Source organism: Eleutherodactylus coqui, chromosome 2 (genome assembly GCF_035609145.1).
Source record: "Eleutherodactylus coqui strain aEleCoq1 chromosome 2, aEleCoq1.hap1, whole genome shotgun sequence".
Taxonomy (NCBI): Eukaryota; Metazoa; Chordata; class Amphibia; order Anura; family Eleutherodactylidae; genus Eleutherodactylus; species Eleutherodactylus coqui.
The window spans coordinates 208,605,981-208,631,731 of NC_089838.1; the positions used below are offsets into that span (position 1 = coordinate 208,605,981).

General features: G+C 44.6%; 1 protein-coding gene across 1 annotated transcript in view; it reads right to left on the bottom strand.

The window, feature by feature from the left end:
- CCDC33 (coiled-coil domain containing 33) overlaps positions 1–4,355 on the bottom strand; it is a 144,027-nt gene extending 139,672 nt beyond the window's left edge. The window contains exons 1-2 of the mRNA XM_066592363.1: positions 3,871–4,355; positions 2,675–3,258 (exon numbers count right to left, since the gene is read on the bottom strand). Of these exons, the coding sequence (XP_066448460.1) occupies positions 2,675–3,258; positions 3,871–4,174 (888 nt within the window). The 5' untranslated portion in view covers positions 4,175–4,355. The remainder of the gene's footprint in view (positions 1–2,674; positions 3,259–3,870) is intronic.
- Positions 4,356–25,751: the final 21,396 nt, after the last annotated feature.

Genomic DNA, 25,751 nt, shown 5'->3' on the forward strand with positions numbered 1-25,751 from the left:
CATAAAAGTATTCCAAGAAAATAAACTAACAAATAAATGAATTGTGATAAAAGACAGTAAAAAAAATCAGCCAATTTAATGTCTGCAGTGGGTACTTTGGTCCTGTTGACTGCAACTAAAGACCCATTTACATTTCAACCTTTAATGAACAATCAGCAGAGTGAAAAATCATCTGTGAGGATCTGATAGTCACTTCCATCATTATAATCCTCACATGCGACCCCAACGTCACCAACACTGTAAATGTTTTCCTTCCCAATGGCTGACTATACTGAACCAAATCAAACAAATGAGTCAAAAATATTAAACTTGGTCACATATTTATTAACTCTTTCCAATCCACTGTCTGACGTCTAAAGACATTATGATTTAAGGCTGTACAGCTCCAATACTGAAAGACGTCCGTCAGGGTTCTCTTACTGTATATTGCCAGCCTCTCTGCTGTCGGAGCTATCCAATGTGTCACCTCATGCAGTACTGGCTTTAGCCAGCATATAGCGCCGTTGTATAATGGCAGAAAAAGAGTAAGCCCCCTAGGAAAACCAGGATACAAATTGGATTGGAAAGGGTTAAGGAAAATGATCTTATATCACATTTCTATGAGTGGCAAAACCTTTAGGATAAGCAGATATTTTGAAGATGAAGTTTATCAGGTGTTGTCAACCAATGGGATGACAATCAGGTGTGAGTGGGTCACCTGCTTTATTTAAAGAACGAGGATCTATAAAAATCTGATCTTCACAACAAATGTTTGTGGAAGTGAATCATTGCACAAACAAAAGAGATTTCTAGGGACCTCAGGAGAAGTTATTGACGCTTATCAGGCTGTAAAGTTTAGAAAGCTATCTCTAAATTTTGGACTCCACTATTCTATCAGTCAGACAGATTGTGTACAAAAAGAGGAATTTAAGACCATTATTACCATCCTCAGAAGTGGTTGACCAACAAAGATCACATCAAGAGCAAGGCCTACAATAGTCCATGAGGTCACACAGGAACCAAGGTAACCTCTAAGCAACTAAAGGCCTTTCTCACATTAGCTAATGATAATGCTCATGAGTCCACCATCAGGAGGACACTGAATAACAATGGTGTGCATTGCAACAAGAAAGTAACTGCTCTCCAAAAAAAACATTGCTAGATTTTTGGCTTAAATGAGAAAGAAAAAAACACTGCATTACAGCATAAAAACCTCATACCATCTGTGGAACATGGTGGTGGTAGTATCCTGGTTTGGGCTTGTTTTGCTGTATCTGAGTAAGTACGGCTTGCTGTCATCTATTGAACAATGAACTCAGAATTATAGCAGCAAATTCTAAAGGAAAATGTCAGGACATCTGTCTATGAACTGAATCTGGTCATGCAACAAGACAACAACCCAAAGCACACAAATCATTCTACAAAAGAATGGTTAGAGAAGATGAAAGTTAAAGTTTTAGCATGACCAATTCAAAGTCCTGACCTTAATCCTACAGAAATATTGTGGAAGGACCTGAAGGGAGCAGTTCAGGGGAGGAAAGCCACCAACATAACAGAGTTGAAGCTGTATTGTATGGAGGAATGAGCTAAAATTCTTCTATGCCGATCTGCAGGGTTAATCAACAGTTACTGAAAACATTCAGTTATTGCTGCACAAGAGAGTCACACCAGATACTGAAAGCAAAGGTTCACATACTTTTTCCACTCACAGGCATGATATTAGATCATTTTCCTCAATAAATAAAATTTCCAAGTCTAATATTTTTAGCTTACTTGTTTGATTTGGTTCTCATTATCTATTTTTAGGAGTTCTGTGAAATCGGATGTTTTTTTTAGATCAAATGTAAGCAGAAATGTGGAAAGTCTTGAAGGGTTCACAAACTTTCAAGCACCACTATACATACATCTTCATTTTTTTGCAGCACCGAATATTGCCTAAGTTTTTCAATGCTGCCAAGAAACAGTATCCAGATAACCAGTGAAGCACATGATAAAAGGAGCCTTAAAGCCCTTTTATATGGAACGATTGTCATCCCAACATTTATTGTTTCTGTGCTTTCACAGAAGTTATAATAGTTCAGTGTAAAAGGGCCTTAAAGGGGTTGTCCCACGATAGCAAGTGGGGTTAAGCACTTCTGTATGGCCATATTAATGCACTTTGTAATATACATCGTGCATTAAATATTGGCCATACAGAAGTTATACACTTACCCCTCCGGTGCTGGCGTCCCCGTCTCCATGGCGCCGACCAAAGCCGCCTTCTCCCTGGATTAGACGTGCTTGCGCTGAAGGGGCCGCTCCGGCGTGCTCGCGCCGCACAGGTCTTCTGCGCATACGCAAGCGCGTCTAATCCAGGGAGAAGGCGGCTTTGGTTGGCGCCCAGGAGACGGGGACGCCAGCACCAGAGGGGTAAGTGTATAACTTCTGTATGGCCAATATTTAATGCACGATGTATATTACAAAGTTGATTAATATGGCCATACAGAAGTGCTTAACCCCACTTGCTATCGCGGGACAACCCCTTAAGTCTCACAATTGACTACAATCTTTACATCATCAATGGCTCAATAATATATGCAAAAGTGATACTACTTTATGGCTTCTCCCTATCATACAGTTTGGTAAAACATTTAGTTCGCACTAATATCTGCTGCATATTCTCAATATACTAACAGTTCATGATTCTCAGGCCTACCTGATCTTGTAATGAATCGAGCCCTGGTGATGACATCCGTTCAACGTTATCTTCATCATAATCATCATCATCATCTAAAGACTTAAGGTTTGACAGGCCTTGGTTTTCAGAAGCATGATGATGTGTTCTTGGAGTGGGTATGTTAAGAGTTTGAGGATCAGATCTGATGGCTGCTGAGCTATGAGATATTGGCGCCGTATAAGCGCTTTGCTTAAAGATGTCTAGTGTGGAAATAGTGAGCTGAGAGTGGCCTAGTTTCAGACTGGATGGTACAGGAGAGGCTGGTTTAGAAATATCTTCAGTTTCGGGGGGGTTGTATTCCCGGAAGCAGACATTATATGCAAGACGTCCACAGTGCATTGCCATCTGATCCTCTGCAACTCGTAAAAGTGCCAGCACTCCTTGATAATTGTAAAGGGGCTCAAAGGGAGCCGCTCGTAGATTAATACGAGGTTGGTTAGGACGTGGGTAGATGGCAAATAGTGCTTGTCCCACTTTTTTTCCCCCTTCAAGAATGCCAGATCCAAACTTCAAGACATCAATGCACAGTCGTACGTCATGGTGTTTATCATTTTTACACAGCCCTGTGTAGAAAAAGAAAAAATAAGGATTTGAAATCCAAAAATATTACTGTAATAAGTAGGATTCCAAATGAAATTCAATAGTTTTAGCTTTATTAAAAAAAAAAATCATACATGATGAGCATTAAAATATAAAAATGTAATTCAAAAAATCTACATCCATACTGTACTCATGCATATCCTTCTTGGTCAGTCTATGGAGAAAACGTAATACATCTCATCAAATGAACATAGTACATAGTCTCTGGCATCCCATGTAATGCTATAATGTACAAAAGAGAAAACTATTTACTACTTTTCTTGCTGGAAATACTGGAGCATCCCTTTAAAGGGAACCTGTCAGCACGGATGACCACCATAAACTAAGTTATGGTGCTCACATGGCAGGTTTCCTGGAGTCCAAGAAGGTATTTATTATACTTACCTGGCTTCCTAATCCAGCACTGTCACCCCCGAAAGTCAGTGCTATGAATCGGGGATCCGGGTGAGTATATGAAAAACCTCCCCAGACTCCAGGGAACCTGCTGTCTAAGCAGCATAACCTAGTTTATGGTTCTCATACCTGGTGACAGGTTCCCTGTAACCAGATTGAGAATCAGACAGTTTGAATGTTACCTTTTGGCAATATAAACAAAAAGTAATTCTTGTCAAATGTCAATGTGTCTGTAAGGTCTTCTTGCTCTGCAGTGTCAGTCTCGGCTTCACAACTTGGAATCATGTCTCCATTGTTGACTCTCACTGTGACTCCTTCCATCGAATCATCAAGCAGAGGATTTTCCACACGTAGCTGCAATTTGTACCTTCCAGGTTCATTAAACTGGGCATCCAAAAGAAGAAACTCTAAAGACAACACCTTGTCTTCTAACCGCAAGCGAGGTGGTCCAGGAGGAACAACCCGGGGTGCTGCTGGAGCTGGCATGGTGAAATTGTCAAATCAGCGCTTAGTTCATATCCACATCATGAGCATGCATCATCTCATTGTCTACTGTGAGTTTCCCTTGCCGGGGTTTCTCCTAGTTTGTTCTCTCATGCTTTTCCTCACTTGTATTCCTCCTCTTCCTCGTCTGTCATCACTAAGTTTATACACCTGCAAGGAGTGGTGGTGACAGAAGAATCACATTCACCTGGCTGCTGTTTGTTTGAGACAAACCAGGTTACCTGGTGATTGGGGAGAGTCAATGACTGTACTTAACCTGCGCCCTGCAGAAATGTAATGACTGTCCCACAATAGGGAACTTTATACTTCATGTGCAAAGTGTCACAGATGCCGTCCAAAAGTCTTTGTGAATGAATATATGTCACTATTATCCAGTGTTATCTGTATTATTGGATGTGGGGAATGATTACCTTAAAACTATGCTGTACTGCCTTGAGTATAAAAAGTTAGTTCACTGACAAATATTCTTCTAAGGCCAGTCTCACAAGGGCGTATTGTCAATGCACGTTGTGTGCACAATTTTTCCGCATGCGACAGGCAATGCCAATAGCCTATTGATTTGCATTGGGCCACTCAGACCTGTGATTGTTTTCGTGTGCGTATGACTTGTGAGCGCGGAATAACACTGTAGACATACCGTATGCTGAACAAAAAACTGCTGAAAAGAAGACAAAGTAAGTTTTAAGGCTTTGTGTTGGTCAGTAGTGGTTGATTCGGGACTCTGATTAGCAAGGGTGGAGTACAGCTACAAAAACAACTGAGGCCAACTTCACACCAGCGAGCACCATATGGGGCCGTGAATCACGCTCCCATATTGCGCTCCCCACCATGTGAATTACCCAGGGATGCAAGGAGTTTTCATATGAAAACAGCCTTGCATCATTTCGGGGATGAAGAGAACCTCTACTGCGGTTGTGACAGCCGCCTTCAGAGGATCGCAGTGTTTCTCCCATTGCTTTCAATTCGCGATGCGACTGCACACACAAGATAGAGCATGCTGGGATTTGTTTCCCGCATAGCATCGCATCGTTGTTCACATTGACTGCACCAGTGAATGTGAAAGACTAAACTTCGCTGTGCACACGCACCGGCGTGCAATCAAGTGAGGATTGAGAAGCAGATGAATTCTCGCACATCGTTTAAATTCGCATAATCCAACTATTTTTTCAATGATAATCGCTCTGTTGTAAAAGGGCTGTAAGGGCGGATTCGCACAGGTGTATGCATTTTTGCGCACGGCTCAAAGCAACGTATTTGCGCTATAAATGAGGCTGTTTTTGTGCGTGTATTGGTGCATTTTACTGTATTTTATGCACAAGCAGGGCACGTTCATTTGCATGCAGCAGACGGACATGCCCTGATTTAAATGGCTTTTTATGGCTCATACCCAATTGCGTTTTTTTAACGCTACCATATTGCTCCTTTTTTAACGCAATTGTCAATAGGACTTTCTAATGTTAAAAACACATCGCAAGTTGGTGCTTTGCAATTTTTCTACGATGCGTTTTTGTGAAAAAAACACGCAAGAAAAACGGAAGTGTGCAGGAGCTAATGAGTTTCAGATGTGTTCTTTTTTTCTTGGAATGGCGCAGTGTTTCACGCATCGCCTTGCATATTGTGTGCGCATTTTCACAAACTGATAGTTTTCTATGGGGACTTTTGATGCAGAAATGCGCACAAAATAGAACAGGTTCTATTTCTTTGCGTGCACATTTCTAGACAAAGGAAATGTGAATTAACCCATTGAAATGGGTTCTATTCTCTGCGTTTAGCGTACACAAATGTTTCATACTCAAATACGCCCGTGTGAAGCTGCCCTATGCGTTCCTTTTCCCTGTAGCGCCTCTACAGGGGAAATTAAGCATTACACAATGCCCATTCAAATCAATGGATTGTTTATGTAATGCAGGGTAGATCCTCCAGGGCGAGACACTCTTTATGACAGTTTTCCACTCTGGCCAAGAAATGAGGATCCTGAAATTAGGACCCCATGTATTAACTAAAAAGCATTCCCCACTAGAGTATATGAATCGGCTTCTCTACACATGATAACCCCTTCAAGTAAGAAGCAACAGAAATATTATTCTATGACCTAGAAGTTTGTGAAGAGAAGAGAGAAGTACAAATGCAGGACAGAGATAAAATAAGCAAAGATGATAAAACTTTGAGTTCTTCATATACATACCAAAGATTTCAGTTAACAAACTTAGCACCAAAATGAAAAATTCTCATCTTCCAGCAGGACAACCAATCACACCAATATTCTTATCTCTTTCAGACAGATTTCTAGGCTTGGATGTTTGAAGTCGGAATCCAAGCGGTTTCATTTTATCCCACTACACTGTCTGAATGCAAGGGATTAAGCATCATCTGCCTAAACAGTAATTAAGGGCACTATGATGCTCAGGCTGAGCAACCAGGATTTTGTGCCTCCTTCCCTAATAAAAGACACAGCAGGCAATACAAATGTAGCATCGGAAAACACGTAATTAGAACAAATGCTGGAAATAACTGATGTGGTAGAAGTTAATTGCTTACCAGGGAAATTAGAAGAAACTTACTACATAGCAGACAAATCTATTATCAACAGAAATAATAGAGATGGCAATAACATGGAGCTGACAGTTGGTCTAGATCACAGGTAAGTATTGTGAACACAATGACCGTAGATGATATAAGGAGTGTGGTGAGTAGAGATGAGCGAGTATACTCGCTAAGGCACATTACTTGAGCGAGTAGTGCCTTAGCCGAGTATCTTCCTGCTCGTCCCTAAAGATTCGGGGGCCGGCAGGGGGCGAGGAGCGGTGGAGGAACGGAGGGGAGATCTCTCTCTCTCTCCCTCTCACCCCCCCGCCCCCCCCCCGCTCCCCGCCGCAACTCACCTGTCACCGGCACCGGCCCCCGAATCTTTAGAGATGAGCGGGGAGATACTTGGCTAAGGCACTACTCGCTCATCTCTAGTGGTGAGGTCTAGCATGAGCAAAATAAATTAATAATAGTATTAATAAAGCTTCACAACCACTTACTGTCAATACACCATTCACTTAAAGGAGCATTACTCTGATTATAGCAAGAAATCCTCCATTAGGCCTTATCTGCACGTTTCACACTTGGTCAGTATTTCGAAGCCACAATAAGAAGACGATGTAAATGAGAGAAGAATAAATCTTACCATTATGTTTCCCCCGTGTTTAGGATCCAGTCCTGATCTTAGCTTAATACGGATGTAAAATTCGGATCAAATTTGCGATGTGTGAATAACACTTTGTTTTAATTTCAGCTAAACTGCAGTCACTTCTTCTAACAGTGTTCCAAGATGCAGTAAGAAAAAATGAGTGCTTGGAACCCACCAATGGAATTGATTATGAAGGCCCAAATTTCATCTACATGGAAACATTACCTGTACCGTTTTGGTCTCATACACACATTCAATATCACTCCCCTTTAAAAACTACCTCCTTACCAGTCATTGCCATGATGCTAGCTTTATCCTAATTACCCTAAATTGTAAATGTCAAAATAAATATTAAATAATGGCAAAAAATATATAAACCAATTATACTGCCATATATTAACTATATAATGATTGGATACTAGTTCTACCCAATCACTCTGTAGTTGATGATCACACTGCAAACTGTATGAGAAAATGCAGCATGGATCAGAACCAGCCACAGGTAGAATACATAACTAATAAATCTGATGACTCAAAGGTGAAAATTTGTGAGACATTCACTGTCCATTTCTTCTGCATCTGGCCCAGACTACTATGACAACTTCTTCTGATGACTGCAGTAATTGCTGTCAAGAAATGTTTGGTTCCTCATTTCTGTAGCCATCCTCCAGTCTCTATAGAAACTCAACATTGAACACTGCCATCCTGCTGCAATTATAAATACTGTTTTCTCTACTTCTTCAGATCCCCCCTTAGTTATACATTAGAGTGCTGCCCAATGCCCCCAAATATTATGTTTTAGACCCCTAAACAAATTCAAAAATAGATAAGATCAGATCTCATTTTTTTCAGACTAGAATTAAACAAACTCCAAACCAGAGCAAAGAGGAAAAATAACCAGACCACAGGCTGTTTATCCTGGTCGTCACCCCCCCCCCCCAAAAGGGCTTCTACTTAAGGCACCCTACACGAGTCCTTTTGCAGCCAGCAGGGCAGCCGATCCATTTACATTTGTTTAGACTTTTTTCTTTTAAACAAGTCACTTTTGACTTGTTCAAAACCCATTCATTGGCCTCACAAAACAATTATCAAGAAAATGCATGTCCCCCAAAATAACACTGTTGAAAACTAAACTACAACTGATCCTGCAAAAAACAAAACCTGGCATAACTCCATTGGTGAAAAAAAATTGTTTTGGATCCTTGAATGAGGATAGGCAAATGCGAAAAATCTTAAAATGTGTTGTTATTGTGATAAAATAGTAACACATAGGAACACGATATAAATGTATTTTGCTGTAATCATATTACCCTGAAGAGTAAAAGTAATATGACATTCATACCATATGGTGAACATTATAAAAAAACAAAACAAAACAAAAAACTATGGCAGTATTTCTCATTTTTTATGCTAATCCCCCACACACCAAAAAAATGAACAATGATTAAGCAAAACATTATATGTATCCCACAGTAGTTCCATTAAAAATACAACTCATCCCATATAAATCAAGCTCTCATACAGCTTATGTAGATTAAAATTAGAGATGAGCGAACCTACTCGGCCCAAGCGCCGCGATTTTCGAGTACTTCCGTACTCGGGCGAAAGATTCGGGGGGCGCCGTGGGTGAGTAGGGGGGTTGCAGCGGGGAGTGGGGGGGAGAGGGAGAGAGACAGGGCTCCCCCCTGTTCCCCGCTGCTACCCCCTGCTCCGCCACGCCTCCCCCCGCCCCCCCGGCGCCCCCCGAATCTTTTCACCCGAGTACGGAAGTACTCGAGAATCGCGGTGCTCGATCGAGTAATTACTCGAAACGAGTATATTCGCTCATCTCTAATTAAAATATAAGAATGTTATGGTTCACAACAATGAAAAAATTAATTCATTACAGGGGTTTTCCAGGTACAAAATAGAAATTCTCGTTACTACACACCCCTCCAGACTATGTAAAACAGATATAGAACCTCACATAAAAAATTTGAAAACAACTTTGGGCTATTAGAAAAAAATTTCACTATCCTTTTTGGACATAGCTAACCCCTTAACAATGGTGGAGTTCCCTCGATTGCTATAGCTTATCCACTCCCTGTCCGTATTTTTAAAACCAAAAGATGAAAACAGGATCAATTATCTAAATAGAAATTTCATAAGGGGGTGGAAAAAGGACGCACAGATAGTTTTAATATATTACAATAACACAAATATAATGGAAGAATCAATTTCCCCCACATAAAGGACTATAACCTTGCGTCACAGACCCGCATCATCCAGGATTGGATATACTCCCAGTCAAACTTCACAAACCTAACCTTAGAACAAAATATGTCTGCTCCCACGCGATTGCAGAACATTCTCCACCTCCCATATACAGAACTGCCAGAAACCATTAGAAATAACCCCCTGATATTCACTGCATGGAAGGCATGGGGCAGACTGCGTCGTGACAGCTGCATATCTCCTTATCCCTCATAAAAAAAATAATTTTCAAAATAACAGACCATGCAGGATTTTTCACGACTGCCACACCAGGTGAATTGGTTCAATAGACAAATTATTACACAAAAAGGAAAAATGTATTCTGTCTAAAGATGAGTGAACCTAGCGGCCACGCCCCTTTTTCGCCCGAGCGCCGCGATTTTCGAGTACTTCCGTACTCGGGTAAAAAGATTCGGGGGGCGCCGTGGGTGAGTGGGGGGTTGCAGCGGGGAGTGGGGGGGGAGAGGGACAGAGGGCTCCCCCCTGTTCCCCGCTGCTACCCCCCACTCCGTCATGCCTCCCCCCGCCCCCCGGCGCCCCCCAAATCTTTTCACCCGAGTACGGAAGTACTCAAAAATCGCAGTGCTCAATCGAGTAATTACTCGAAACGAGTACGTTCGCTCATCTCTAGTTAAGATCTGAACAATTTTGAAGCCAAGGCAACACCTCAAACTCTGTTATGTTCCTCAAACCATTTCTGAACACTTTTGTGCAGTGTAACAGGGGTGGGTATAACCCTTTACGTTACCTGGTTAATATATACATAGATGAGTCTACAGCAACCTCTGCTGGGGAAGGAGCACAATAAGATATTGTGTATTGATGCTATGAGGATAAACTGGTTGGTCTCATCACATGGCCATGAGGAGGAAATGACGGTTTTCACAATGGCTGCGTGAGAAGGGAGATATTCGCTCATCTCTAATTCTGTCCTATCAGGAGATGAGGCAAAAGTTCCCTGAGCTGCCCATACCAATCTTTTCTTATCTACAGGCTAGGTATAATCTCCAACAACTTTTACAAGAATTGTGAGACTTTGATTGGAATTCGTTTGAAAACACCTGGATCTCTAGGCCAATGACTACATGGGGCTTGATCTCTAGATTGTACAGATCGACTCACAATATGTGAGAATTAGAGGACATTGATTCTGGAGATAGAAAGTGGTCTATTGATGCACCCGATCTGACCGCTGTGATGATTCTGGAATCAATGTCATCTGCTCATAAGTATATATCTCAGACAGATTCCTAGAAATGAAACTGCAAATTACCCATGGATCTTACCTAACTCCTGTGAAGGGACACCACGTGCTCATATATACCACCCCAAACAGCTTTAAATGTAAAGTACCAAACGTGGACCATTGTTTATGGTCTTGTTCCCTAATATAGACCTTCTGGTCATGGATCCATAACTATACCCCAACACACCTGACAAATTTTTGCCCACACAGACCTCTGTGGGTGATCTTTGGTCACTTAGACCCCAACAAATATCATTACTCGATGGGGGCCTCGCAAACTGTTACACTTCATAACGACAGCGGGTCTGAAGGCTATCCTGCAGACATGGTTACAGCCAACAGCACCTGCTTTCAAACTATTTTTGGACAAATTGGCCTTTCTATTCCAAATGGACTGCGCTGAAACATCACTCTTTAAAGAGAGAATGGTACAGTCCTTTTTTATGACATGGGGGAGCTTTATCTGGATGCTACCAGAGAATCAGGGACAGGCTCAAAAATTATCTCTATTATACATGTTGGTTTCATGAATAACTGTGGTTAGGGGAAATCGCCACTTTAGGGAGTTCTAAATGCTTGACTGGGGCCAGGAGAGATTTCCGCATCTACCTACTATATCTCTAGAATAAAGTCTATCAATTCAACCTACTTTACCATTTCTGATACAAGCATATCCAGATGGACTTCTGGAAAGACAATTAAAACTGCTTCCCCTCCATTTTACAGGAGGGAGGTGCACATTAATTTTGCTTTACTTTTCATTGTTTTTTTTTGTTTTTTTATTTATTTTAAAAATTGTTTTACTAGGACTGCATCTGTATCTAATCATATTACTGAAACACCTACAGATATCCATTATATCACTCTTGATCCAATCAACAGCGCAAACAGAACAACAAGTGCAGAAGAATGAACCCCATCTACTACCATAATCTTGTAGAGACAATTATTTTAATTTCACATATTGTGTTTTGATGCATGTCTTGGAAAAGTCTCATAAAAACACACAACAAAATAGAAATTCTGAAAATGTTGAAATCTAAGAGATGCAGCTAAGTAGCAACCTGTACCTTTTATCTGCTGTTCTGGACCTGCTTCTTCATAACACACAGCTGCCGATCTGCTGCTGTGTTTAAATGCATCACTTGCACAGTAATCACAGCAACAGACATACCTACAGCATGTTTACTGGCCAGCACTATAGCTCCGCCCACAGCTCACAGGTCCTGCAACTTACTAGCACCAACCTCCCTCTCACTGAGAGTGCCAGAGAAACCTGCTGAAGCAGACAGACAGAAACTTCCAGCACTCTGAACCGCACATGAGCGATATAGTATTGTGCTTCCCTTCCTGTCCTCCCATCATGCACTGCTCACAGGAAGTTGGAGGTTATTGGACAGAGGAGGAAGTGGAGATATTTTTCAGGTGGAGGGTCACGTGACATAGATAGAAAATGAAGAAAGTAGCTAGACCGGATACAGTGAACCTATTACAAAATGACTTAGTGTGATAATGTACATTAGATTTTAAAATGGTAATCTGTTTCCAGAATACCCCTTTAAGAGCCAAATCACTAGTCCGGTCACTAAGAGGGTAAGTAAAACATGTCACCTGGAAGATAACAACAACCTAATGACATTGGGGCACGTGGATCACTAGGTATTGTATTGCTGCCAGCATTGCAGAAATGCTTCTTGGGATATAATCTGCTGGAAGAAGAGATTTCAGTGCGTCACTCTGGCTCTTTAGCTTGCACAGCATGTAGCTGGCTCAGAACCATACTAGTAACATATACTTCTATGCTTAGTTTACTGAGGGCTCTGGTCTCACAAGGTCATGTGAAAAAGAAAGAATATCCCACGTAAAGTTTTTAATGCCTAACATATTCATTATTTTGAAAGCACCTGCCTAATATTGTGAAGGTTTCCCTTGTGCTGACAGTACAGCTCAGACCAGTCAAAGCATCAACTCTACAAAACCTCATAAGGTACACTGTTGTACCTGGCACCAAGATGTTAACAGCTGGTGATAAATTATTTCAATTATGAGGTGGGGCCTCTATGGATCGGGCTTGTTACCCAGCACATTCTACAGATGTTCAATTGGGTTAAGATCTGGACAATTTTGAAGCCAAGGCAACACCTCAAACTCTTTGTTATGTTTCTCAAACCATTCCTGAACCTTTTTGCAGTGTAACAAGGGTGGGATATAGCCCTTTAAGTTACCTGGTTAATATTTACATAGATGAGTCTACAGCAACCTCTTCTGGGGAAGGAGCACAATAAGATATTCTGTATTGATGCTATGAGGATAAACTGGTTGGTCTCATCACATGGCCATGAGGAGGAATTGATGGTTTTCACAATGGCTGCGTGGGGAGGGAGAGTCTTGTGTGTGTGGAGAAGACAGACATATTTTTCTATTCTTCGGCCTTGTGAATCCTTGTCTCAGGCCCCAGGATGGAGTGAGTGCTTCCCCATATCTGGGTTCACTTGTTGGCAGTCCATTCGGGAAATTTGGATACCAGGAGAGCAGCTCATTATGCTTGATCAATCTCCTGCAAATTCTCACCCTTCCTCCCCTATTCATGAGGAAACTGACCCCCCCCCTTTACAAATACCTGCCTTGTTCCCCCCCAGGACTGATATACATCAGATGGGGGCAACGCTGATACTCTGGTGGCCTCAGAGACTTCACTGTGAGCGGCAGTGTATATTACGCCTACATTCACCCCTACCATTCAATCCAGGGCGTGGAGAGTAGCACCAACACGTGTGCCTGTGCTGGAGCCTGGTCATGGGTTCCTTTCGAACAACACCTGTGAAATTGTAATGTGAGCTGAACTTACATTATGGTGTTTATCATTGATCTTGGTAATATGTTATAGTTTATTTGCGCTCAGGGACGACCTATGTTTGGAGGGAGGGTATGTAACAGGGGTGGGGTGCAACAAATTAAGGTATCTGGTTAATATATATATATATATATATATATATATATATATATATATATATATATATATATATTATATATATATATATATACATATATATACCAGATACCTTAATTTGTTGCACCCCACCCCTGTTACATACCCTCCCTCCAAACATATATATATAAGCCTACATTGACCTCTGGAGCACAAGATGATATTGTGAAATTGATGCAATGAGTATAAACTCTATTGGTTTATCCGATCATATGGCCATGAGGAGGAAGTGACGGATTTCACACTGACTGCATGAGTAGGCAGAGTTTTGTGTATGTGGAGAGGAATGATGTGTTTTTGCCTCCCTCGTCCTTGTGGGTCCTTGTCTCAGTTCTTAGAATGGAGTGAGTACTTCCCAGTATCTGGGTTAACTCAGTGAAGGAGAGAAAGGAGGAAACTTGTCTGCAACTGGGAAAATAGAAGCAAATTCAGTTGCATCGCGACTTCTGGAGGACTCTCCCTGTTTGCACAGTTCATCTGTCTCACCACTGCCTAGTAAGATCATACCTACCCCCGAACTGTAAGTGACTGTTGAGTGCACTGTGCGCCAGAGTTGTTATCTACCAAAGAATTATACTTCGCTTGTTGCGAGAACTTGCTTTTACTGTTTTGGAAACTTGTTCAAGTCCATCCAGCCCCTCACTATGAGGAGAGCTCATACTATTGTCTCTGTTAAAATATAGTTTTGCTGCATATTGAGGCCTCAGTCAGACGGGCGTTTTTTCACGCGATTTGCGCATGCGCATGCGTCCGGCGATTTTATAAAACCATTGCTTTGCAATGGTATCGGACACATGAGTGCTTTTTATGCACTCGTCCGATAAATTATAGAACAGAAATCGCAGATCGCACCTATCTGCGACCTGTGATTCCTGTTCTCTTCTCTATATGCGCTCAATGGGGCCGGCGGCAGCAGCGCCGACCCCATTGAGAGCATATAGTAGACAAATCATTTTCCTCTACCACAGCTGTAACAGCTGTGGCAGAGAAGAATGATGTTTGCCCATTGAATTCAATGAAGCCGGCAATACAGCCGGCTCCATTGAAAACAATGGGCTGCCGGCGATCGCACGGTCCCTGCGCTGAGCCAATCAGAGGCAGCACTCACTCACCCATTCATGAATTCATGAATGGGTAAGTGAGAGCTGCCTCTGATTGGTGAGGCTGTGACCAATCAGAGGCAGCTCATTCAGCAGGCGGGGATTTTAAATCCCCGGCTGCTGAATACTACTCAGAGCAGTTCAGGAGAACTGCCGGCCGCGCTGAACTCCGTCTGCCGGGACCAGGTGAGTATATATTTTTTTTTTGTTTTTACACATTTCTAAATGAATTTCCAGGAAGGGCTTATATTTTTAAGCCTTTCCCGAAAATTCATCGTGAGATCGCCGGCAGCCCATTGCTTTCAATGGAGCCGGCTGTATTGCCGGCTCCATTGAATTCAATGCGCTGGACAGCTCCGGCCCGTTTCTATTGAAACGCGGCTAGGAGCAGTTTTTTCAGGCGATTTTTTGGCCCCGGTCACGCGATTTGCGGATGCGCATCCGTCATGCGATCCGCAAATCACGGGAAAAAATGCCAGTGTGACTGAGGCCTCAAGATAGTGTCCTTCTGCTCACCGACTCATAGAAAACTACAGAGTGCACATCTACAATCTTCTAATAGGCTTTATTATGTAGTGAAAATGCCAGTAGCCCTCTTCCAGAGGACACCTAAGGATAATTTTCTTTCGATCAGACAACACCCCTCGGCAGGCCTCCTGATGATCGTCTGCTCTGTAGGTCACCTTCTCCCCCTAGGAGCCTACAGCAGAATGCATTATCCTGCTGAAAGAGACTACTGCTACTAGTAAATACCATATGTATGAAGAGGTGTAACTAGTATGTAAGGCTGAAAAAGGACATATGCCCATCCAGTTCAGCCTATTACCCTCCAATATTGATCCAGAAGGAGGCAAAAAAACGCGAATGAGATAGAAGCCAATTTTCCCCATTAAAAGGAAAAAATTAATTTCTCACTCCAATCTGGCAATCAGAATAATTCCTGCATCAAAAACCCTTTTGAAGTTATTAATGATGATAAATTATAATATTGTATCGCTTAAGAAAGACATCCAGTCCCCTTTTGAAGTTTATCAAATTTTCCATCACCACATCATCAGGCAGAGAGTTCCATAGTCTCACTGCTTTTACAGTAAAGAACCCCCTTCTATGTCGGCATAGAAATCTTCTTTTCTCTAGACGTAGAATGTTCTCCCTTGTTACAGTCACAGTCCTGGGTATAAACAGATCATGGCAAGATCTCAATTTTGTCCCCTGATATATTTATACATAATTATTAAGTTGCCGCTCAGCTGTCTTTTTTCTAAACTAAAAATTCCCAATTTTGATAACCTCTCTGCGTAGTGTAGTCCACCCATTCCATTTATTACTTTAGTTGCCCGCTTTTGAACCCGCTCAAGCTCTGATATGTCCTTGAGTACCGGTTCCCAAAACTGTACACAATATTCTATGTATGGTCTAACCAGTGACTTGTAAAGAGGAAGAACAATGTTCTCATCATGTGCCCCTAGACCTCTTTTGATGTACCCCATGTTCCTATTTGCCTTGGCGGCAGCTGCCTGACATTGTTTACTCCAGTTAAGTTTACAGTTCACTAAAATCCCCAAGTCCTTTTTCATGTCAGTTTTGCCCAGTGGTTTCCTCTGCCCATTTGCATAAACTTACATTTATCACTGTTAAACCTCATTTGCCACTTTTTTGCCCAAGCCTCCAACTTATCCGTATCCTCTTGCAACTGCCTTGCGTTCTCTCTTGTGTAGAGATGAGCGAGCACCAAAATGCTCGGGTGCTCGTTATTCGGGACGAACTTTTCGCGATGCTCGAGGGTTCGTTTCGAGTAACGAACCCCATTGAAGTCAATGGGCGACCCGAGCAGTTTTGTATTTCGCCGATGCTCGCTAAGGTTTCCTTGTGTGAAAATCTGGGCAATTCAAGAAAGTGATGGGAACGACACAGCAACGGATAGGGCAGGCGAGGGGCTAGATGTTGGGCTGCATCTCAAGTTCACAGGTCCCACTATTAAGCCACAATAGCGGCAAGAGTGGGGCCCCCCCCCTCCCAAAAACTTTTACTTCTGAAAAGCCCTCATTAGCATGGCATACCTTAGCTAAGCACCACACTACCTCCAACAAAGCACAATCACTGCCTGCATGACACTCCACTGCCACTTCTCCTGGGTTACATGCTGTCATGCTTAATGCAGGTGGGCTTCAGCCCACACTGCATGCCCCAGTCAGACTGGGGTTCTTTACAAGTGGAAACAGATGCATTTATAATTCCCTGTGGACCCACAGCATGGGTGGGTGCCAGGAAGCCACCGGCGGTACATAGAAATATCCCATTGCATTGCCCAACACAGCTGAGGTAGTAATGTCGTGCTTAATACTGGTGGGCTTCGGCCCACACTGCATGCCCCAGTCAGACTGGGGTTCTTTACAAGTGGACAGATGTAGGTTAAACTCCGTGTGCACCTACAGCATGGGTGGCTCCCTGGAACCCACCGGCGATACACAAAAATATCCCATTGCATTGCCCAACACAGCGGATGTAACGTCAGCTGTAATGCAGGTGGGCTAAAAATTAATTTGATTACACTGTAGGCGAGGGCCCACAAAAATTGCTGTATCAACAGTACTAATGTACATCCAAAAAATTGGCCATGCCCAACCAAGATGGCAGGTGAAACCCATTAATCGCTTTGGTTAATGTGGCTTAAGTGGTAACTAGGCCTGGAGGCAGCCCAGTTTAACGAAAAATTGGTTCAAGTTAAAGTTTCAACGCTTTTAAGAGCATTGAAACATATAAAAATTGTTTAGAAAAATTATGAGTGAGCCTTGTGGCCCTAAGAAAAATTGCCCGTTCAGCGTGATTACGTGAGGTTTCAGGAGGAGGAGCAGGAGGAGGAGGAGGAATATTAGACACAGATTGATGAAGCAGAAATGTCCCCATTTGGATGGTGAGAGAGAACGTAGCTTCCATCCGCCGGTGCAGCCTACGTATTGCTTACGTATCGCTGCTGTCCGCTGGTGGAGAAGAGAAGTCTGGGGAAATCCAGGCTTTGTTCATCTTGATGAGTGTAAGCCTGTCGGCACTGTCGTTTGACAGGTGGGTATGCTTATCCGTGATGATTCCCCCAGCCACACTAAACACACTCTCTGACAAGACGCTAGCCGCAGGACAAGCAAGCACCTCCAGGGCATACAGCGCGAGTTCAGGCCACGTGTCCAGCTTCGACACCCAGTAGTTGTAGGGGGCAGAGGCGTCACGGAGGACGGTCGTGCGATCGGCTACGTACTCCCTCACCATCCTTTTACAGTGCTCCCGCCGACTCAGCCTTGACTGGGGAGCGGTGACACAGTCTTGCTGGGGAGCCATAAAGCTGGCAAAGGCCTTGGAGAATGTTCCCCTGCCTGCGCTGTACATGCTGCCTGATCTCTGCGCCTCCCCTGCTACCTGGCCCTCGGAACTGCGCCTTCTGCCACTAGCGCTGTCGGATGGGAAGTTTACCATCAGTTTGTCCACCAGCGCCCTGTGGTATAGCAACACTCTCGAACCCCTTTCCTCTTCGGGAATGAGAGTGGGAAGGTTCTCCTTATAGCGTGGGTCGAGCAGTGTGTACACCCAGTAATCCGTAGTGGCCAGAATGCGTGTAACGCGAGGGTCACGAGAAAGGCATCCTAACATGAAGTCAGCCATGTGTGCCAGGGTACCTGTACGCAACACATGGCTGTCTTCACTAGGAAGATCACTTTCAGGATCCTCCTCCTCCTCCTCCTCTTCCTCCTCCTCAGGCCATACACGCTGAAAGGATGACAGCCCAGCAGCATGTGTACCCTCACCAGTGGGCCAAGCTGTCTCTCCCCCTCCTCCTCATCCTCCTCATGCTCCTCCTCCTCCTCAACGCGCTGAGATATAGACAGGCGGGTGCTCTGACTATCCAGCGACATACTGTCTTCCCCCGGCTCTGTTTCCGAGCGCAAAGCGTCTGCCTTTATGCTTTGCAGGGAACTTCTCAAGATGCATAGCAGTGGAATGGTGACGCTAATGATTGCAGCATCGCCGCTCACCACCTGGGTAGACTCCTCAAATTTTCCAAGGACCTGGCAGATGGCTGCCAACCAGGGCCACTCTTCTGTAAATAATTGAGGAGGCTGACTCCCACTGCGCCGCGCAAGTTGGAGTTGGTATTCCACTATAGCTCTACGCTGCTCATAGAGTCTGGCCAACATGTGGAGCGTAGAGTTCCACTGTGTGGGCACGTCGCACAGCAGTCGGTGCACTGGCAGATTAAACCTATGTTGCAGTGTCCGCAGGGTGGCAGCGTGCGTGTGGGATTTGCGGAAATGTGCGCAGAGCTGGCGCACCTTTCCGAGCAGGTATGACAAGTGGGGGTAGCTTTTCAGAAAGCGCTGAACCACCAAATTAAAGACATGGGCCAGGCATGGCACGTGCGTGAGGCTGCCGAGCTGCAGAGCCGCCACCAGCTTACGGCCGTTGTCACACACGACCATGCCCGGTTGGAGGCTCAGCGGCGCAAGCCAGTGGTCGGTCTGCTCTGTCAGACCCTGCAGCAGTTCGTGGGCCGTGTGCCTCTTCTCTCCTAAGCTGAGTAGTTTCAGCACAGCCTGCTGACGCTTGCCCACCGCTGTGCTGCCACGCCGCGTGACACCGACTGCTGGCGACGTGCTGCTGACACATCTTGATTGCGAGACAGAGGTTGCGTTGGAGGAGGAGGAGGAGGAAGGTGCTTTAGTGGAGGAAGCATACACCGCCGCAGATACCGCCACCGAGCTGTGGCCCGCAATTCTGGGGGTGGGTAGGACGTGAGCGGTCCCAGGCTCTGACTCTGTCCCAGCCTCCACTAAATTCACCCAATGTGCCGTCAGGGAGATATAGTGGCCCTGCCCGTCTGTGCTTGTCCACGTGTCCGTTGTTAAGTGGACCTTGGCAGTAACCGCGTTGGTGAGGGCGCGTACAATGTTGCGGGAGACATGGTCGTGCAGGGCTGGGACGGCACATCGGGAAAAGTAGTGGCGACTGGGAACCGAGTAGCGCGGGGCAGCCGCCGCCATCATGCTTTTGAAAGCCTCCGTTTCCACAAGCCTATACGGCAGCATCTCTAGGCTGATCAATTTTGCAATGTGCACGTTTAACGCTTGAACGTGCGGGTGCGTGGCGTCGTAGTTGCGCTTGCGCTCAAACTGTGGCACTAGCGACGTCTGGACGCTGCGCTGAGAGACATTGCTGGATGGGGCCGAGGACAGCGGAGGTGAGGGTGTGGGTGCAGGCCAGGAGACGGTAGTGCCTGTGTCCTCAGAGGGGGGTTGGATCTCAGTGGCAGGTTGGGGCACAGGGGGAGAGGCAGTGGTGCAAACCGGAGGCGGTGAACGGGCATCGTCCCACCTTGTGGGGTGCTTGGCCATCATATGCCTGCGCATGCTGTTGGTGGTGCCTCCCCAGCTGATCTTGGCGCGACAAAGGTTGCACACCACTGTTCGTCGGTCGTCAGGCGTCTCTGTGAAAAACTGCCACACCGTAGAGCACCTTGACCTCTGCAGGGTGGCATGGCGCGAGGGGGCGCTTTGGGAAACAGTTGGTGGATTATTCGGTCTGGCCCTGCCTCTACCCCTGGCCACCGCACTGGCTCGGCCTGTGCCCACACCCTCACTTGGCCCTCCGCGTCCTCGGCCGCATCCACATCCTCTAGGCCTACCCCTACCCCTCAGCATGCTGTATTACCAGTGATTTGATTTCCCAGGCAGGAAAGAAATTGGCGCAAGGCTGCACTCAACCGTAGCTGGTTGCGTCTGATTTTTGTACGTTGTCCACGCAGCACACACGTACACGGAGACCTTAGGACTGACACAGGCAGGCCAAATATAATTTTTTTCCTTTTTAGCTTAGGGAAGACCCCACTGCGTGTATTCAATGAAAAACAAGAAGTTTAATATCTGTGGTGTGGCCCTCAAAAAGTGTCACACAAGTATAGTGTAGCAGAGTTATTAACTCTAGCAGAGCAGGTATTTGCCAGTCAGGAAAGACAATGGTGCTAGGCTGCAGTAAAGCGTAGCTGGTTGCGTCTGATTTTTGTACGTTGTACACGCAGCACACACGTACACGCAGACCTTAGGACTGACACAGGCAGGCCAAATATAATTTCTTTTCCTTTTTAGCTTAGGGAAGACCCCACTGCGTATATTCAATGAACAAGAAATTTAATATCTGTGGTGTGGCCCTCAAAAAGTGTCACACAACTATAGTGTAGCAGAGTTATTAACTCTAGCAGAGCAGGTATTTGCCAGTCAGGAAAGACAATGGCGCTAGGCTGCAGTAAAGCGTAGCTGGTTGCGTCTGATTTTTGTACGTTGTACACGCAGCACACACGTACACGCAGACCTTAGGACTGACACAGGCAGGCCAAATATAATTTCTTTTCCTTTTTAGCTTAGGGAAGCACCCACTGCGTATATTCAATGAACAAGAAGTTTAATATCTGTGGTGTGGCCCTCAAAAAGTGTCACACAAGTATAGTGTAGCAGAGTTATTAACTCTAGCAGAGCAGGTATTTGCCAGTCAGGAAAGACAATGGCGCTAGGCTGCAGTAAAGCGTAGCTGGTTGCGTCTGATTTTTGTACGTTGTACACGCAGCACACACGTACACGCAGACCTTAGGACTGACACAGGCAGGCCAAATATAATTTCTTTTCCTTTTTAGCTTAGGGAAGACCCCACTGCGTATATTCAATGAACAAGAAGTTTAATATCTGTGGTGTGGCCCTCAAAAAGTGTCACACAAGTATAGTGTAGCAGAGTTATTAACTCTAGCAGAGCAGGTATTTGCCAGTCAGGAAAGACAATGGCGCTAGGCTGCAGTAAAGCGTAGCTGGTTGCGTCTGATTTTTGTACGTTGTACACGCAGCACACACATACACGGAGACCTTAGGACTGACACAGGCTGGCCAAATATAATTTTTTTCCTTTTTAGCAAAGGGAAGACCCCACTGCGTGTATTCAATGAATAATAAATGTCTTCTGGCCCTGCCTACACAATTCTATCCCTGTAGTATTAATGCCGGGTGCAATGCTCTGCACAGCCGGTTTTGAGAAAAAAAAAAAATATGCAACACTGCTAACAGCAGCCTGGACAGTACTGCACACGGATAGAAGTGGCCCTAGAAAGGACCGTTGGGGTTCTTGAAGCCTACACTAACTCCTAACACTCTCCCTGCCTAACCCCCACTTCTGTCCCTATTGCTGGGCGCAATGCTCTGCAGATCCAATTTTGGACAAAAAAAAAAAAAATACTGTGCTAACACAGTACTGCACACTAGTAGATGTGGCCCTGAGAAGGGCCGTTGGGGTTCTTGAAGCCTACACTGACTCCTAACGCTCTCCCTACAGCAGCACCAGCAGCAGCACTTTCCCTCAGCTAAGTCACAAGGCATGTGTGGCGAGCCGCGGGAGGGGCCGATTTTTATACTCGGGTGACATCTGATCGCCCCAGCCACTCACAGCAGGGGGTATAGGGCTTGAACGTCACAGGGGGAAGTTGTAATGCCTTCCCTGTCTTTCAATTGGCCAGAAAAGCGCACTAACGTCTCAGAGAGGAAACTGAAAGTAACCGGAACACCGCGTGGTACTCGTTACGAGTAACGAGCATCCCGAACACCCTAATATTCGCACGAATATCAAGCTCGGACGAGTACGTTCGCTCATCTCTACTCTTGTGTTAATTTCTTCACACAGTTTTGTGTCATCTGCAAATATTGATATTTTACTGCACAATCCTTCTATCAGGTCACTAATAAATATATATATAAAAACCAACCAACCCCTGTGGTACCTCACTAGTAACAGTGACCCAATCAGAGTAGGTACCATTTATAACAACCCTCTGATTTCTATCAAGTTATTTACCCACTTACACACACAGACTAAGCATTCTCATTTTAGATACCAACCTTTCATGCGGCTATTACGATGCAGTTGTGGATCCACTGTGTCGTCCTGTCAAGTGAAACAATTCTGTGAAACAGTTTTTTCATGTCATGTGGAATGAGAGAGGTTATATAAGTGAGTGATTGAGAGTGTGAAAGGGTCCATGTCTTCAGGAGTGGTGCTGTTCAGGAGGTCCAGGTGCATGGTGGTACCATCAGCCCTCATGTACTGAAGCATAGAAGAGGAGGAGAGATTTCCTGTGCTACTTGTGTGCTAGATGTAAATGGAGTGAGCCCCCAAGAGTAAGAGAGCATTTGTAAGTAACTACTTTCTTTTAAGGCCAGTGCAGAGGTACTTTCTAATCGTCTAATTTTCCAACGCGACCGTCTGGAGCCTGGATCACCGCATAGAGGTACACCCTTTAATTGTCTCACCCATGCATCTGCAAGTCTAGGTATAGGTACTGCAAGATAATAATCTCTGTTCACACACGTGCATCTTTGAGCTATTGAGAGCCATGTGAAGGTACTACGTTCTGAAGTCTAGTCATTTGCCCGCACTGTGAAGTCTATAAGTCAACTGCCTTGTATTGTCTGTTTCAAGTTTTCAAGTAAAGTTTTGCCAGGCTCTAACCACTCCTAGAGACCCGTGGTACTAAGAACTGTCTGTGGCTGAATTTATTATCCGCTGAGGGTCATACCGGTGTGTGTAGGAACGGTGGCGTCACCAGTGACAATTAACCCCCTGTTCTCCTGTGTAATGGGCATTCCCTATCCTAGGGTTGTCTCAGGTGGATTGCAGTGCTATTCTGGCCTTGGCTGTGTGTGTCCCTTTGGGAAGGAGCCTGGTAAGTGCCGCCATGGCAAGCCAACACTTTACCCTCGCAGCTCCCCACATATATCAGGTATCCAGGGTCTCCCTATGGAATGCTGCAGTTATACAGATATTTTCATTGAGGTACTCCAGGATAGTATCTTTTAGAAACCCGTCCAACATTTTACTCACAATACAAGTAAGACTCACTGGCCTGCAATTTCCAGTTTCATTTTTTGACCTCTTTTTGAATATCATCACCACATTGGCTATATGCTAATCTAATAAAAAAGACTTCATCACTATCCCCCCAATAATTGAGCCTCCCACTACCAGAACCTGTCTAGCCTGCTCTGTGCTCTGATTCCTCTGGAGCACACATCCCTCTGGCTGTCAGAGGCCATGTCGTACTGCAGCAGTATTAATCCTGTAATGGCATACCCCTCATCTGCCAACTACCATCCACACCCACATCTACCCCAGCGAGTGCCTGTTCAGTGAGCAAAAAACTCCTTTCCATATTGCCAATAGACCTCAGTGTTGCCAACTGGTCATTTATATCCAGGATATGGGCTTCCAAACCGTAACGTACTCACATCTTGTACAGCAATATGCACCCTCCAACAGCTGTTCAAGGATCCATAAAACCAGGTTACCTACTTCTATTGCTCCAATTCTGTTACTCTCATGCCCACTGTAGGTGTCTTTGGTAGTGGATAGTGGCCAAGAGGAGTATTGAATTCAGCCATTGATTGAATTCAATGAATGAGTGAGTGCTGCCTCTAATTGGCTGAGTGCAGGAACCAATCAAAGTCAGCTGTCAGCTGTCATTCAATAGCTGAGAGCTGCCTCTGATTGGTCACAGTGCTCAGCCAATCAGAGGCAGCCCCCTCAGCAGGCAGAGATTTTAAATCCCCGCCTGCTGAAAGCACTTCAGAGCAGTGCAGGAGAAGACCCGGCTGGACATGCCTGACCCCCGGCAGCTGCAGAGAGGTGAGTATATATATATTTTTAGTTTTTACACATTTTAGGGATGATTTTCAGGGAAGGGCTTATATTTAAAACCCTTCCTCGAAAATCACTGTAGGGCTTGCCACCAGCCCATTGCTTTCAGCGGAGCTGTCTGTAGCGCCGGCTTCATTGAATTCAATGGAAGAACATCACACTCCTGTGGCACAGCTGGCACAGCTATGCCAGGGGATCGTGATCTTCACTATGTGTTCTCAATGGGGTCGGCGGCAGCATCCAGGGGTTTCACATCCAAAAAAGACGGATGCTGCTGTTACCGGTATTTTAAAATCCGCTGCCCTAAATTTAACACTGCGCATTTTTGTGCGCAGGTAAATATCGGGCATATGACCATTGCCATTGAAAAGCATTGGTTATACATAGATGTGATTGCAAACGCAGGTAATATACGCACATAAAACGCCAGTGTGACTGAGCCCTTATACATCGTTTTTTACTTGTCATATTGTTGTAGTGTAAATGTGTTATATGTTATTGAACAGAAAGAAATAGATTTATCAGTGAATGATCTAGCAATAGTATGGTAAAATAATAGGAAAACAGAAGCCGTTTTCTGCATTATGGGGAGCAAATTGCATTACATTGTTTGTAACCCGAAGCCTGATAAAATATGTAAGAATTTCAGAGGAAAAAATTGTATCCCTTATGAAATGACACTTCCATCAGGACAATGCATGCTAACACATTGGTGAGTGCTGTAATAATCAACTCCCCAGTGATGGAATAGAAAGTGAAGTCAGCATGTAGTAGCGACTCACTAGGAAAGGGAGAGACTTCCAGAAATGATGATCTGATGTCTTCAAGGAACTGTAAGAACGCTTCTTATCAGACCCTGCTCTGCCACAAACCTTAAAGAGACCGTCACCATCTTTTTGCACCCCTATCAAAGAGCAGCACAGGGTAGTGACAGGCACAGTGATCACAGTGACATGTCTGCTGTATGAATCAGAAGATTGCATTTTATCAGAAGCAGCACATGAATAGAGGACTATTTAGGGCGGATTCCCATGGACGTATTTGCACACACATTACGCAGAGAATAGAACCCTTTAATTTCA